The 16,209-nt window shown below is 45.5% G+C and overlaps 1 protein-coding gene across 1 annotated transcript in view; it reads right to left on the reverse strand.

Annotated features, from left to right (window-relative positions):
* Positions 1–16,209, reverse strand: part of LOC147884043 (uncharacterized) — a 126,946-nt gene that overhangs the window by 70,790 nt on the left and 39,947 nt on the right. The window contains exon 2 of the mRNA XM_087398133.1: positions 3,103–3,158. Within this exon, the coding sequence (XP_087254259.1) occupies positions 3,103–3,158 (56 nt within the window). The remainder of the gene's footprint in view (positions 1–3,102; positions 3,159–16,209) is intronic.

Raw genomic sequence — 16,209 nt, forward strand, 5'->3', positions numbered from 1 at the left:
TCAAAGAGTGTGTTCTAGTGTGAACTAGGAACTAGTTCATGAGTCTTTGTGTGAGAGAGTGCCATTTGGCATCTTGGGAGTCATTCCATATACATATGGTACTTGAGTGTGTGTGTGTCCACTCTATATGAGTATTGTACTTTCACTTGTCACATCAATCAACTCAAGTGGAGCTTTTGGTCATGTAAGGGATTTCCTTTGGTTCTTGCCTTACTTTCCATTTCTATTTCCTTTCATTTCTACTTTTAAGCTATGCTTCCTTCCTTCTAGCTCCCTTGTCTCCTAAAAGTGATGCTCAAATTGAAAGGGTCAATTAGGTCATTGAGAGTATGCTTTGAGCATATGTAGGTAAACGGCAAACTAATTGGAAATAGTATTTGCTCGTATTAGAATTTGCATAGAAGCATGTCAAACAGCCAACGATAGGTTTTACTCTATTCATGATGATGTATGGATTTCAACCTAGAGCCCCAGTTGCAATGGGACTCGGAAAAGAGAAGGTTCAAGCAGCCAAAGAATTTCTTAAGGATATGAATCAAATGCTTAAATTAGCTAAAGATAGAATCAGAAGAGCTCAAGATAGAGCAAGAAGCTATGCAAACCCCCACCGTAGCAACCTAGAGCCCCAGTTGAAATGGGAATCGGAAAAGAGAAGATTTAAGCGGCCAAAGAATTTTTTGAGGATATGAATCAAATGCATAAATTAGCTTAAGATAGCATCAGAAGAGCTCAGGATAGAGCAAGAAGCTATGCAAACCCCCACCGTAGAAGGTTTAAGTTTGAACAAACGAAAAAGAAATAAGAAAATCTATCTCAGGGTACCTGAATCTTCAAAATCCCAAAAAATAGATAAATGTCCAAAGTTGTCTCTTATGTATTGTGGACCATTCACAATACTTTAGAGAATTGGAGAGCTTGCTTACAAATTATCCTTACCATAGGAATGTAGAGTACATCCAGTTTTTCATTTAAGTAGGCTAAAAAGGAAGATATATTCTTGAATCCGAAAGGTTGAATCTGGTTCCATTGACTAGAAGGAAAAACTCAACTCCTTCGAGTACCCTAGAGAGGGGTTTAATGAAAGGTCACTTTAGGACACATGGCACATTAGAAAGACTCCATAGGGCATTGGGCAAGGTGGGAGGATTCCAAAGAGATCTCCAAAAGGAAGGAGGTCTTGAGACAAGGACTGTGTGGAGAAAACAACAGGGGAAGAAAAAAGCCTGAGAGGGAGCACTAGGATCCAATGGTTGGGTGGTGAATTATTGAGCAGCCCTCTTTTGTTATAGATGTAAAAACACATCCTATGAGGTGGCATACTACCTGGAAATGTGATGGAAGGCGATTGAAAATCCTCCAAGAGCCTATAGAGTAAAGAGGACCTTTGGCCCAAGACCTCCGAGAAACCTCTATCAGGAGGAGTGCTTTCTTGAGGGAGTGACGAGGTCCACTGAGCTTTTCTTTCACAGGCTCTTTCACAATTGATAGAAGTCTCTTTTTTGCCCAAAAGAAAAAGATGTAAATATCATTCACGTGGGATGCTGGAGAGGTTTACATTCTGTCTTATTTGCCAAGGGATATGCACAGGAAGATGGAATTGATTATGAGAAGGCCTTTTCTCAAGTGGCAGGGATGACTATAATCCATCCTTCTTAAATGGTGATCTCAAAGAAGAGGTTTATGCATAACAGCCCCAAGGTTTCAAAGTTTCGGGTCAAGAGGACAAGTTATGCAAGCTCAAGAAAGCACTATATGAGCTGAAGCAAGCACCTTGTGCATGGTATCAGAAAAAATGTCAAGGGGGTAGTAAAATGACATTCTGATTTGTACCCTGCGACTTGCTATATTTCTTTGGGATGAATTTGTGCAACCATGGTTATTTAGGTACACTAGGTAATTCTGATATGTTTCCATGGGCACTTCATTGAGAGGGAATTGAGGGAACATTATTACAATGGTATGGTAATGTTAGCTAAGTATAAGTTCTTATATAGTGGAAGTGCTAGCTGTACAGTAGGTTGTACAGCAGGGTTTGCATGTTGTACGGCAAGCTTGGTGTCCATGTTTGCAGGCTGTATGGCTGGATGTGTGTCAGATCATGCTGGATGAAGGCACATCTGGGAATCGTAGCGCAACCATGAGCTAGCAGTTTTGTACAGCAGTCCCGCATGTAAATGAGTCTGCCTAGAGCTCTGTAAATTACATTGAGTTGCATGTCCAGATAAATGAACCTGCTGGGTGGTGGTTGTGATCTGATACCAAATCAAACACCCCCAAACATTTTGAGTCGTGTCTAAATCAGATGAGATATGAACTGTAAGCCAGAGTCCTAAAAAACATGGGACAGTCCGTTGGCCATTTTCTTTGTCCACATTGATATCACCCTAGCATGAGTTATGACAACCGAAATGCTCCAACATCAACCTTATCCCAAGTACCTTAGAGAGTCAGAAAGAGATCAACGTGCCTATATATCAAGATATTGTTGACAGAATAAGCTGCAAATTTGTCATGGGAAAGACTCAATAACTTTTCTTAATTATCAATTGAATTTGCAAATTTGTTTTCTTAGTCTTTATCTCATAATCCCATGACATAATCAGATTAGGTATTTGTACAAAAGACTTTTAAAATCTCTACAGCTTTATATAGAGTTTCCCACACCTCTTTATCTCTCTCCCCCAAATTTTCCCCTTGAGCACCCAGAAACTACCTTTTCCTTTTCTTAAAATTTTCAGTGACAACAAGCTCTCTTTCCTCAGATCTATTATTTTAAAGATTAAGTGACAGGAAGTTATGTGGTCCGAAAAGGATTAACCAACCAATTACCCCCTTTCTGTTGTGTAAGTCATAAATTACCCCTATGCATGGCAAGTATCTTGTCAAAACTTAACATCCTTTATTTGTTTCTTCTTCTACTCTTGATTTTCTTTTCTTTCCGGTGGCAGAAAGGGACTGTGTAGGACATGGGTTGGGGGCAAGAGGGAGATTGGGGGGGCAGGGCAGGTGGTGGAAGAGAAGGATTGTTTAGCAGGTCAGGCAAGAGCACCCAACACATTTAAATGAATGTTCATTAACGGAAGGTTCTTCAGAGTTTAGTACCTAGAACTTGATACCGCTGCATATTTGTTAACCTTCTGAGTTGACTGCAACATTAACTGCATTGGTACATGCAAAAGAATGTGCTTTGGACCATCATTATACAGTTGGAACTTTTTTTGAAAGAGAGATTGGAACTGTTAATAGTGACAGTGGCATTCATAATATATGCCCAAATAATGCTTCTTTGAAATTCTAATTTGATATTGTCTATGGTATTAATTCAAGGATTTACATCATATCAGGGAGCGATTTCCCCCCGCTCGCTCATTGGAACCCTTTGAATGATCATTAATTTGATAACAGCAGAAACACCCCCGTCTGACAAAGTATAGGTATCAAGAGAACTCAACACCTCAGAAATAAGACATAAGTAAGGTGCCTCTACTCTTACTTCCTACATGCATATGTGATCTCTTTAAGGATTTACATATGGTAAGATATTTTAAGTGGTACTTCATAACTATTTTATCATGCTCTACATGATGTATTTGTGCTTTGAGCATTTTGCTATTGGCCATCTCTTTCATAGTAAATACAACTCTATTTCACGTGAGATGTAGAGCAAACGCGCACATCAGAGAATGCTATGGGGGAAGAAGAGATCTAAAAAATATGCTGGAACAGCCAGCTAAAAAGCTAGGAAATTATTTAAAAGAGATTCTGGAACATCGCAATAAGGTACTGGTTCTAGCTCACAAGGTAGCCCGACTACATGACAAGTCTATAAGATTTTTCTCTCACTGGATGTAAGGGATCACTATTAGTTCATAGTGATTGCAAGTCCCATAGAACCTCAAGGGTCTCACACAGAATTTAATACAAACTTATCATATCATATCATATCATATCCCTCCCTCTCTCTCTCTCTCTCTCTGTCCACACACTAAAGCCCCCATACTCCGCTTGCCTCTCCGATCTGCTCAGAGACATTGACCACATACCACTCTTAGAGGATTGAGCTGCCGTGATCACATGATCTCTCCATGAGGCTGCCCTACACACTTACCCACACATCACTCAATCCACGCGTTCTCCACCCCTCAGTTCAATGAATCGAAACCAAGCATCATCTTCTGGGTGAGGCAAAGACGATACGTGAGTACCGCGGTTTGGTTCGTCGGAAGAAGCAGGCTTTAGTCTACTAGAATGGGGAGGAGTTACTAAGCATTTTGTTTAGTAACAACTCTAAAGACTTCTGGCGGAGGTTCCTTGAGCGGAGATCCCCATCTTCTCTCACGGACACCAAAACCTAGCACTCCTACGTATGCACACTATATGACGTCCCTAACCAGCCAGCACTTGATCTCTCACGTGTACCACGCCCCACTTCATGCACACTTTTCATAGCCGGTGGTGTCAAACACACAGCCCGGAAGCTTCACAACGGTCGAGCAAAGATCATCAGGTACACATTAAATTCATTGCATACGGGCCCCTATTTTAGCAAAGCTCTTCAATGAAGTAGTTTGCACAGTCTTCTCACACACTTGGACCTTCACACCCATTCACAAGGCAGGAGATCCCATGAGCCCAGAGAACTATAGGACCATTATGATTGGAGATGTAAGTCCAAGATCTAAGCATCAATACTTGACACAGAGGTTAGCCTTGGTCGCAGAGCTCCGGGGATTTAGAGCCATGGGACAGGCAAGCTTCCGAGTAGATCACAAGATCATGGATCATGTACTTACACTCAGGGAGATCATCGAGGAGGCTAGGGCATGGAGACAGAGGGTTTGTGGACTTCCGCAAGGCTTTTGACAATGTGCTGAGAGCCCAAAGTATCAGACACCTACAAGAGTTGGGATACGATTAGGAGAGCATTTGGGCAATCATGGCACTTTATGAGAGAGTCTCAAGTAGGGTTCGGACTGGTGTTGGGTGGACAGAGGAGATCATGAGCACCATTAGGGTCAAACAAGGTTGTCCATTATCACCGACCTTGTTCAGCCTCTAAATAGATGAGCTTGAGACCTTTATTGGGACCCTAGGAGGGACTAGTTGCTCTCAAGCCGGATCCTTGCTTCAGATTCTCCTATACACACATGATGTGGTCTTACTATATTCCTTAGCACAAAGACTCCAATGACACCTAGATGCACTTCATACCTTCTGTGAGACACATGATTTGAAGGTCAACCTTGGTAAAACCAAGGTCATGGCCCGAGCAGCCATGCATAGAGGACACTTTTACCTTGGATGGGTTGCTAGTGGAGGTAGTTGCATCCTACACATACCTAGGGGTCTTGTTCTCCGGCCTGATCTTTACAATGCAACGAGCATTATAGGCTTGACAGAGCAAGGGGTGCAACGTACTGGCTAGACTTGAGTGACACTACTTTCATTCTCACTTCCAAATACCTCAGACCAAGACTCTTCTCTTTGACTCTTTGGTATGACCAGCAGCTATGTAGGGCAGCCCTTGTTGGGAGCCAAATCTATTAGAGACAGACTGGTGAGAGGCTTTAGGTTTTTATGGTTTACAGATGATTCGTAGTAAGCCTTTTGTCCCACATCAAATAGTTTTGGCTGAGTTCGGGGCATCCCCACTACATCTCGATGCTGCATTCCAGGTCATCATTTATCTCTTTCACATTAGGCAATATGGATCTTGCACCACAAGCCGACGTAGGCTTCCTTGGCTGGCTTTATCCTCCTCCATGGCACTGGCAGCAGAGGGTGACCAAAGGTGATGGTATGCACATTCTTGTAGATTGTTTGAGAGTCTAGAGGTCCACATAGACTAGCTACCTCCCTTCTGAAGGAACATGGTAGAGAGAGGGAGAGAGAGAGGGTAGGCTAGGGAGAGAGGAAGTGATACTCAAAAGGACACATAATGAAATGGAAATGAAATGATGAGCAATGAACAAAAATGAGAGTACTCCCATGTAGACCAAAGAGCTTGTAGCTTGATACTTGATTGATTTGACACTAGACAAGTACAACTCTTATATAAGAGCACACACATACATATGAACACCTATGCATATGGGATAGCCCCCAATAAGACACATGGCATCCATAGGACTCACTAGACTATAAAACACCCCCTAGACACCTAGTACACTCATTTTTGACTCACTTTGGCTTCATATTCCAACACCCCCCCATGAAGGCAAGGTGAGAGACTACTGGAATGGAACCAAGAACAGAACATAACAATGACGGTCTAAGGTGAGGGACTATTGGAATGGAACCAAGAACAAAACATGACAATGACGGTCATTAAACTGTGCACCCTATGTAACTCAGAGGCTAAAGTCTGAGCGTGTTTAGAGGTTGATCCAAGCACTCTCATGGCTTGAGACTCAACATGCTCAGAGGCTCACATTATAGCATGGCTACATGACCAGCTCATAGGTCTAGGAATACACCAACATCCTGGAACTCGGCCAGGCGTGATAACTAGACCTATCAAAGCCAATACATGGCTCCCATAATACATCCCCTCTAAACCTATCAAAGCCAATACATGGCTCCTACAGTACATCCCCTCCTGGATCCAGGGGCTAATGAGAGACATGGAGTCACACAACAAAACAAAATAGGAAAATACATCTTTTTAGGAGGACTATCCAAGGCAGAGAACCTTTTTTTTTTTCCAAAAAGAGACTTCTATTAAGTATTAAAGAAAACCGTTAGAGCAAGCTCCAACGGGATACACCATGCAATGCATGAAAAGCTCAAGAGCCAAAAAGAAAGAATTGGGCCTGATAGTGCCATCTCAATCCTATAGAAACCTCAGAGAAAAAGGGCTAGTATCAGAGCAAGGTTCTTGACTCCTACTTGCCGCCCCCACGCTTAGCTTCAGCTCAGCTCCACAGCCATCATCTTGTTTTTCAAGATTGGCAGCTCATTTTCAGTAGTAGTAGCTCATTTTTGTACTCCACATGTTCGGGCCATTTTTTGTTATTTTTGCTGTCATTGCAGCTTGTTTTTGCAGAGAACATCAGATATGGAGCTCCACCTAACTGTCGCCAAAAAAAGATCAGCTTGCAGTTTTGACTATAGAAACATGTTTCTGGAGTTGACAAGTAGTTTTGGGACCATTTTTTGACGTTTTCTTTCTTTTTTCCAAAAAAAGACTTCCATTAAGTTTGTTTGAACAACACCCATGAGAGCAAGCTGAAAGAGGGAGAATCCTGAAAGGGAGAGGCTGAGGGAAGGGTTGAAAGGAGGGGGAGTGAAGGGGAAAGGCAGAGAAACCCATGCAAGCTGAGATTTTTTTAAAATTAATTTTTTTGCAAAAAGAGACTTCTATTAAGTAGTAAAGAAAACCGTTAGAGCAAGCTCCATATGAGATACACCATGCAATGCATGAAAAGCTCAAAAGCCAAAAAGAAAGGATTGGGGCTGATAGTGCCATCTCAATCCTGTAGAACCTTCGAGAAAAAGGGAAAACCCCTCCAAAGTCATAGGAATGCAGTCCTCCTAGAAGAGGCTGCCCGTGAAGGGCCTTGCATGCTAGCCCAAATGGCTATCAAAGTATGAACCGTGTCAATCCAAATACCCATGAACACCTGTGAAGGGCGTATCTGGGTGCCATCTAGGGCCTCGGTACATCTGGCTCTCCAGATGTGCCAAGAGGAAATGCTAGCTAGAATCTCCCAGGAAGTGTCCATTGAAGCATGAGAAGCTCTGAATGGAGTAAATGGTACATCCTGAAGAGAGCAGGTCCCTATCACCTGCCTGCAGACCGAGAGTGCCCAAGAAGAGGACTCACCCTCATAAAACATTTGGGGTCCAGTAAGGAATAACCAGATGACCGAGCCCCAAGTCATGAAGAAAGGGGAGGTATGAAAAATGCTGAGTATCCGAGCAACCCCTTTCCAAACAGTCCTCACCTGACTGCAGTCCCAAAGGCAATGTTGCACTCACTCCTCTGCAGAATGACAACGAGGGCAAGTAGGGTCAGCCCCAACTCGTGATCTCCACAGGTTCATTGCAATCCCTCCATGAATAGAAAGCCAAAAGAAAAGAGTGATCTTTCTATTTCGAAGCGATTTCCAGAGCCTCCTCTAGAAGTTCCTACACAAATCTGCGGTGATGAAGAAGCTGTCCCAATCCGGGGCTCTAGAGGGAATCCAACACCTACTGCTCAACTGAAATCTCCTAGCATTACCAACCGTGACACTAAAGAAGGGAATCCCCCTCTCTCGGTGTCCATGATCTATCCACTCCCACTTTCCTGGGTCCCACTGTAAGCACCTGATAGGTGCACCTCCATATAACCACAATCTCCAGGATCCCAAGGCCAAGAGCAGAGGGTCGGGGTCTAAATACCACTGCAAGCCCGCTCCATGATCCACAAAGCCAGCAATCCTGACAGGCTGAAAGGCAACCTCTAGAAGAATATCATCCGTGGATCTAGAAAGTATACCCCCATCCCCAACATCGAAGACAAGTGCATCCTCCCCAACACCTCGAAGAGCGATCACCTGAAGAGGAACTGTTGTCCTCAAGAAAGCTGCCATCTAAGTGGCAGAAGTAATAGGCATATCAACTGTCCTGTCCACCGGGATGGCTGCATCTATCCGCTGAATCTTGCGTGCTACCCCTCTGAGGTGACTCACGGATTGTAGTCTCTGATCCTCACGTAGCCTAATAAATGCTTTCCAAGTGCCTACTGTGAAGGCGGGGTCTCTCTCCCATCTAGACCACTGCATGCCCTGTGGTCTGCCATGCTCATCAAGAATACTGTCATTCCAAATGACCGGCTGCCTATCAATCTCTTCGAGGGTAAAGGGGGGAACCTTGCGAAGTGTATTCTTGAAGCTGCCCCAAGCTTTCAGGATGGTAGCCATGAGAGGAGATGCAAGAGATATGAGAGGGGCGGAAGTAGAAATCCAGCGAGGGCTGTTGTTGTACTCAAAGTTTATGGCGACCCACCAAGAGTCACACCTGGGTCACGTCATGGTCACCTCAGCAACATGCCAAGTTGTTAGACCTTGGTCATACCTAGTCGTAGCGTGCTCACATATGTTCACATCTTGGTGACATGGAACAGACTTGGACATGACATGGAACAGACTTGGACATGACTTGGACATGACATGGAACAGACTTGGACATGACTTGACATGGACATGACTTGGACATGACATGGACATGACTTGGACATGACTTGGGTATGACGGAAGCAATACATGACTGAAGAGTGCCAAACCTCAACCTCGACTCACCATGGTCAAAGTCAATCAGAGGGAAGTACTGGCGCAATGGTACACGGGATATACCTGTTGGTGCACATGGGAAGCAGTCCAACAGTTAAGAGGCATAGGTGGTGCACCAACCCTCTCAACCAACTAGTGTCAGGAGCACAGGAGAACACATGGAGCATGGGATTCACTGACCCAGGACAGGCTGGAGTGTTGCGGAAGCCATGAAGGACAGAGCGGCCCACAAACGGTGGAATGGCTAAGGATGGCTAAGGGTGCAAGAAGACATCCAATAGGAAGAAGGAGAGGAGATTGGTAGCGGGGGGTGGAGCAGAGGAGGAGAAGGTGAAGAGGGGGAAAGGGGAAAGGGAGAGGGACATTCTGGCAGGGGCAAGAGGCGTGAGTGAAGGAGTGAGAGGCTAGAGTCAAGAGCTCGCCTCGTGTGTATCTCCTAGGGGTGTATCCGTCATCTTGCTTTCTAATGAGTTATGCTACTCTCCATCTCTGCTCGCTACTCTAAAATCTCTTTCTGTTGTGTTCTTTCCCCCCTCCTCTCCCTTCACCTGGTACAACGGACCTGTGTCATGTGCTTGAAGTTCTTGCCGTTCATATCAAGGGTTGGCTTTCGTGATGTTGTTCCGCTTTGGTCTTCTTCTTGCTCACATCACTTCAGCACTTGTACCGCTTGCACATAGTTGACACTATCTACCGCTTGCACATAGTTGACACCATCAACAAGCACTCGCCTACATACCATCCGTCGCCTACATACCATCTGTGACACTTATGGCATGTCTTACTTGCTTCTCGCACCAGTGGCCCTAGGCCTCCGGTAATACTTCCGGAAGTGTTAGGAAACCCCCCCCCCCTCAAACAGTTTATGGCGATCACGGTGGGACACTGTTGGTGTTGAGTAGTACGAGTGAAGTGGTGATCTAGGGTCCTAGAGAGAGGTCTTATGCCGAGTAGTTCTGAAACATTTGAAGGAGCTAGTGAGAGAACTAGGAGGTACTTGAGGAGAGTGGAGAAAAGACTTCCGGCAGACCAAACTAGGTACAAGAAGCATTACGTGCGACATAAGTTTGCGAAGTCCGTCACACCTCAGTTCCCTTCCCGCAAGTCCAGAATAGTGAGGTTTGCAACAGAAGTGACAACTTTAGGGCAAAAACGTGAGGAGTCACAGGCAGGCCCATCCACCTTCCACTCAGGAAGCACAATGAAGCAAGAGAAGGAAAAAGGGGTGAAGCCTAGTAGTGCCCAAGAAAAGGGGAAATGGGTGATGGGAGAGTCACCACAGGAAATATTGATTGAGAATCCAGAGGCACCTCCTCTCCCTCACGTGAGCTTCGACCCTCGGCCAGAAGCTCGGCGGATGAAGGCACAAAAGGCTGCTGCTACTGTCTAGTCCTATTCTTTGATGGATGACTTGATGGATTTTAAGCCCAATATCACCTTACGACAACTCTGTCAATTGTCTCCACATATCAAGCATCAGACTATTGCACTTTTGAATCGCATGCCAGGAGGGCGCCAAAGGGGATCTGTTCAAGGCGGACCCACACCAGAGACAGTAACAGTTCAAGATGGAGTAACACTAGACAATTGCTCAGCCTATGCTGCCCTCACATGTGAACAAAGTCCCAAGCTCTCAGTGGAGATCAATGGGGTGGAGCTGAAAGATGTTTTCTTGGATGGTGGGGCAGCAGTAAACATCATGCCGAGAGGTATTCTTCAACAACTGGGTTTGAAATTGACAACTGACGTACATTTTCAAGTACGCATGGCGGATCAACACAAGGTGAAGCCTATGGGGGCTGTCAAAGGTGTTCACATGAAGATTGGGGGAGTTACATTCCTGTCCAATTTTATTGTACTTAATATGACAGAGGTTGAGCAAACTTATCCTCTACTTCTTGGTAGACCATGGTTACGCTCAGCAAAGGCCATTCAAGATTGGTCAAGTGATGAAGTTCGACTGCCTTTGGGATCCACATCCTTAGAAATAGACATGGTTACTAGAAGGGCCCGTCACCGACCTGTGGAACTTGGGGAAGAGGATTTTGAAGAAGAAGAAGGGGTGGAAGAGGAGCGATGGGCACTTGGGGATTGGCCCCTACAGAAAGAAGAGTTGACCTATGTGGAGGACTCACCCTTCCAAGGTGAAACCTATGTAACAGCAGCACGACATGATGGTGAGAGCTTGACGTACTTGTTGGAACATGCTAGACCAGATGAGGAAGAAGTTGTCATCTTGGATTGGATGGGGGCCCTAGGATCCTTAGCCATCAACATGGTGGAGTTGTGTCCAGAAGAGGATCCTGAAGCCCATCTTGGTACTTCACAGAATGCGCAAGAGGTGAGCCAGGAAGCCTCTTCACCACCTGGTTTGGCTGATCTCATGTATGAACGGATGCCTTTTGGTCTTCTTAATAATCCCCACATGTATCAGCGAATGATGTCCGCAAGTACCAGACCAAGTGGTGGGGAGGCCACCAGGGTGACTCAAAGACAAGACCATGAAGCAGCAATGGAAGCAATGGAGGCACACGACGTGGATGCCTCACACCAAGAAAATGACCATGGGGTCACAACAGAGGAGGAAGAGGATGCTATGCAAGAAGATGATGAGCGGGCGGAGCATAATGATGGTACTGAAGAGAACACTCATGAATCTATGGAAGAAGAAGATGACCACATAGATCATGGGCTGGCTGAGCACAATGATGGTATTGGAGAAGACACTCATGGATCTGCAGAAGAAGAGGATGACCACCTACTTACTGATGTCATTCAAAGGCAGGCGGTGCCGGAAATGACTCTTGGAAGGGTTATTGAATCCATTGTGCAACCTGACCAACCTAGGAGGGGTCAAGAGACCGGACAATTTGAAGGAGCCGTCCACATTCACACTGGAGTCTAGAACTTCAGACCTTCAAGCAAGCCCACAGCATACAGGGAGAAGAAGATGTCGCGGACCTTGTTCTACTCGACTTATATATGTCAGAAGTTGACCCCCCAATGACATAGGAGGTTCATGAAACTACATACGAGGTGGTTGGACTACCATACAGAGGAATGCTCAAGCAAGCACAAAAAGGAAAGAAGAGAATGGGCCCAAGTGCTGCCTCTACATTTCAACCATTTCCAGAACACACCCAACCGTCCTATCCGAGCTCTTGGATGGAAGAAGTAGTGGGGAATTTTTCTCTGGATGATTCTCCTGCGCACCCAGCAATGGGAGTAGAAGAACCGAACAACTCCACATCAGGAAGCATACCTCAGGTTGACCATGCCAGAAATTGGAGGTATCTGAACATAGGGACAGAAGACCAACCACGACATCTTAAGGTAGCCAGTTGGGTCTGGGAACATGACTATCTCCTTGCTGCATTTTCTGATTTTTTTCAAGAGTATGTTGATGTCTTTGCCTGGTCATATAAGGATTTAAAGGGAGTACCCACTGAGTTCATGGAACATCGCATCGATCTATATCCAGAAGCAGAGCCGGTGATTAGGGGACCATATCGCATGAATCCTAACTATGGCAAGGCTGTCCATGCTGATATTCAAAAGATGGAGCAAGCAGGGTTGATCTACCCTGTTGACTACTCTGAATGGCTTAGTGGCATCGTAGTGGTGCCCAAAAGAGAGACTGGAAAACTCCGAGTTTGTGTCGACTATAGGAGTTTGAATACCGCCACACGTCAAGATAGGTTTCCTCTCCCCTTCACTGACAGGGTGCTAGAAACCGTAGCTGGTCATGCTCTCTACTCCCTCATGGATGGATACAGTGGGTATAACTAGGTTCGGGTGCGAGAGCAAGATCAGTTAAAGACTACCTTCGTCATCCAATGGGGAACTTATGCTTACCGGATGATGCCTTTTGGTCTTTGCATTGCACCGGCCACGTTTCAACGTCTTGTCACCAAACTCTTCCAAGAGAACATCGGAAAGTTCCTTGAGGTATTCTTGGATGACTTCTCTGTGTTCAATGGTAAGAATGCTTCTCACCTTGAACCTGCTATTCAGACTGATCACATGAGTAAGTTGAGGTGGGTTTTTGATAAGTGCAGAGAAGCTAGGTTGTGCTTGAATCCGGACAAATGCTTCTTCCTCGCCTTGCGAGGGGTTCTCTTTGGCTACATCGTCTCGGCTGAGGGAATGACCACGGACCCAGCAAAGGTGGAAGTGATATTGACCTTGCCTATTCCTCGCACACCCAGAGAAGTCAAGTCTTTTTTGGGACATGTGGGTTATTATAGAAGATTCATCAGGTCCTATGCCGACATAGCGGTGGCGTTGACGGAACTCCTTCCGCAGGAGCAGTCCTTCAACTGGTCGGCACCTCAACAACTGGCGTTTGACAACCTCAAGGATCGTCTAGTAAAGGCACCCATCTTGCGGCAACCTCAATGGGATGTCATTTTTCATGTGCATGTAGATGCAAGTGGGCTGGCGATTGGGGTGATATTGGCCCAACCAGATGAAGAGCACAAACTCGACCTACCTGTGTACTTCGCAAGCAGACAACTCAATGGAGCAGAAAGAAACTATAGCACCACTGAACACGAGGGCTTGAGCATGGTCTATGCCATGACAAAGTATCGGCACTATCTCTTGGGGGCAGTAAGTTTATCATCATTACTGATCATCAAGCTCTCAAGTACTTACTGAATAAACCAACGCTTGGGGGGAGAGTGAGCAGGTGGATTCTTCTATTTCAAGAGTTTGACTTTGACATCCTAGTGAGAGCAGGCCGATTGCATCAACCAGCAGACCACTTGTCAAGGATCTCTTCAGGTGAAGCAGCCATAGGAGTGGATGATGACCTTCCAGATGCGGGCCTCTTCCATGTCGATGCCACAGTACCAAAAGATGACTGCCTATTTGCTGTGGACTGCTTTCCCCCATGGTATGCAAACATTGTACACTTGTTGTCTACAGGGGAGTTCCCCAAAGGGTTAACTCCAGCACAAAAGCGGAGGCAGATTGTTCAGGCTGCTCCTTTCAAAACTGATCGCAGGTCAGCTGTACAAGTTGGGGAAGGACCACATTTTAAGGAGGTGTGTGCTCCCTCATGAAACACAAGCCATCTTTCAGGAGGCTCACTCAGGAATGAGGGGAGGTCATATGGCACCAGAGGCCACTGCTAGAAAGATAATGCGCTCTGGGTTGTGGTGGCCAAAGCTATTCCAAGACTGCTATGCTTATGTGCGCCGCTGTGACTCATGTCAAACAGGGGGTGACAGAGAGGTGAACATGGGGAGTTGACATAGGAGTGAACAGGAGTGACCTAGGAGTGAACAGGGGTGACTTGGAGGTGAACAGGGGTGAATAGAGGTTCAACCTGAGTGACAGGGGTGAAGAGGGATTAAGGAGAAGTGTGTGTCAGAGAAGGCAAGGGCTGTTTCCGTCTTGCTAGAGAAGGAGAAAGTTTTGATTGGTCTCCCACCAAAGAGTGCAACTGGGCAGAGAGTAGAAGCTTGACAGGGTTAGGAAAGGGAATACATTGTTGTTGTTTTTTTTTTTTGAATAAATAGAAATTCAACTAATAGGAATGGAAATCCTTATCCAAAGAGAGAGACTCAATGTGGATGATACTTCTTTACCCGTGAGCCATTTACAGGTGCTGGTAACTTCTTGCCCTCCAAGGTGGCCAAATAAACCCCTTCACTGGGAATAATCCTTGTGATAAAGAAGGGCCCTGTCCAGCCATTGACAAATTTGGGTTTATGCTTCAGGAACTTACTGGAATATAACAAGACCAAGCTGCCAACTTGGAATTCCCTCTTCCTGAGATTTCTGTCATGCCATGCCTTCTGCCTTCTGTGCCAGACTTCCTGAGCAAGGATCGCTTCACGACGATGTTCATCCAAGGCTTCAAGATCCCATAATCATAACCGCCTCCAAGCCGTAAACTAGCTGGAATGGTGAAGATCCAGTGCTAGCCTTGTATGCTGTTCTGTAAGCAAAAAGAGCGGCTGGTAGTAGAATATCCCAATCTGCCAAGGAATGAAGGCATAACCGAGCCACAATATGAGACATGGTCCGATTGGAGCTCTCGGCCAAACCATTGGCTCGAGGGTAGTATGAACTAGAGGTCTTGTGAACAATTTGCAGTTGGGTGATGAGGTCAGTAATGACATCACTGAGAAAGTGGGTACCTCTGTCACTCGTCAATTCCACAGGACATCCAAACCTAGAAATGATTTGATCATACAAGAATGAGGCCACAACTTGAGCAGTGCAGGTCTTTGCGGCCTTAGCCTCCACCCATTTAGTGCCATAATCAGTAGCAATCAGAGCATACTTGTTCCCTCTTCGAGTTGCAGGAGAGATGGGTCCAACAAAATCCAATCCCCATCTATAGAAGGGTGGTACAGGGCTGGATGGCTCTAGGGGAAGGTACTCCCGTTGGGTAGGCTTTGGCCCCCTTCTTTGACATGAGTCGTAGCGTCACACATAAGCATAGCAGTCTTGGAATACCCACAGCGCATTATCTTTCTAGCAGTGGCCTCTGGTGCCATATGACCTCCCCCCATTCTTGAGTGAGCCTCCTGAAGGATGGCTTGTGTTTCATGAGGGAGCACGCACCTCCTTAAAATGTGGTCCTTCCCCAACTTGTACAGCTGACCCGCGATCAGTTGAAAGGAGTAAATATTATGAGCAAATTTCAATGATTTGTGCATTATTTCCCATTTCATTATGTCCAAATATGTTAGCTTGTGATTGTAAACCATTCTAGGAAAGCCAAAATATAGGGACGGGAAATTCAACTCTTCGCTATGCTCATCTTTGAAAAAACCCAACGGTTTTTGATTCTCTGAAGGTGCCACCTGAACAATCTGCCTCCGCTTTTGTGCTGGAGTTAACCCTTTGGGGAACTCACCTATAGACAACAAGTGTACAATGTTTACATACCATGGGGGAAAGCAGTCCACAGCAAACA

This window comes from Dipteris shenzhenensis, chromosome 27, assembly GCF_047967505.1.
Source record: "Dipteris shenzhenensis isolate YYH24624 ecotype China chromosome 27, Dip_SZ_1.0, whole genome shotgun sequence".
Lineage (NCBI taxonomy): Eukaryota > Viridiplantae > Streptophyta > Polypodiopsida > Gleicheniales > Dipteridaceae > Dipteris > Dipteris shenzhenensis.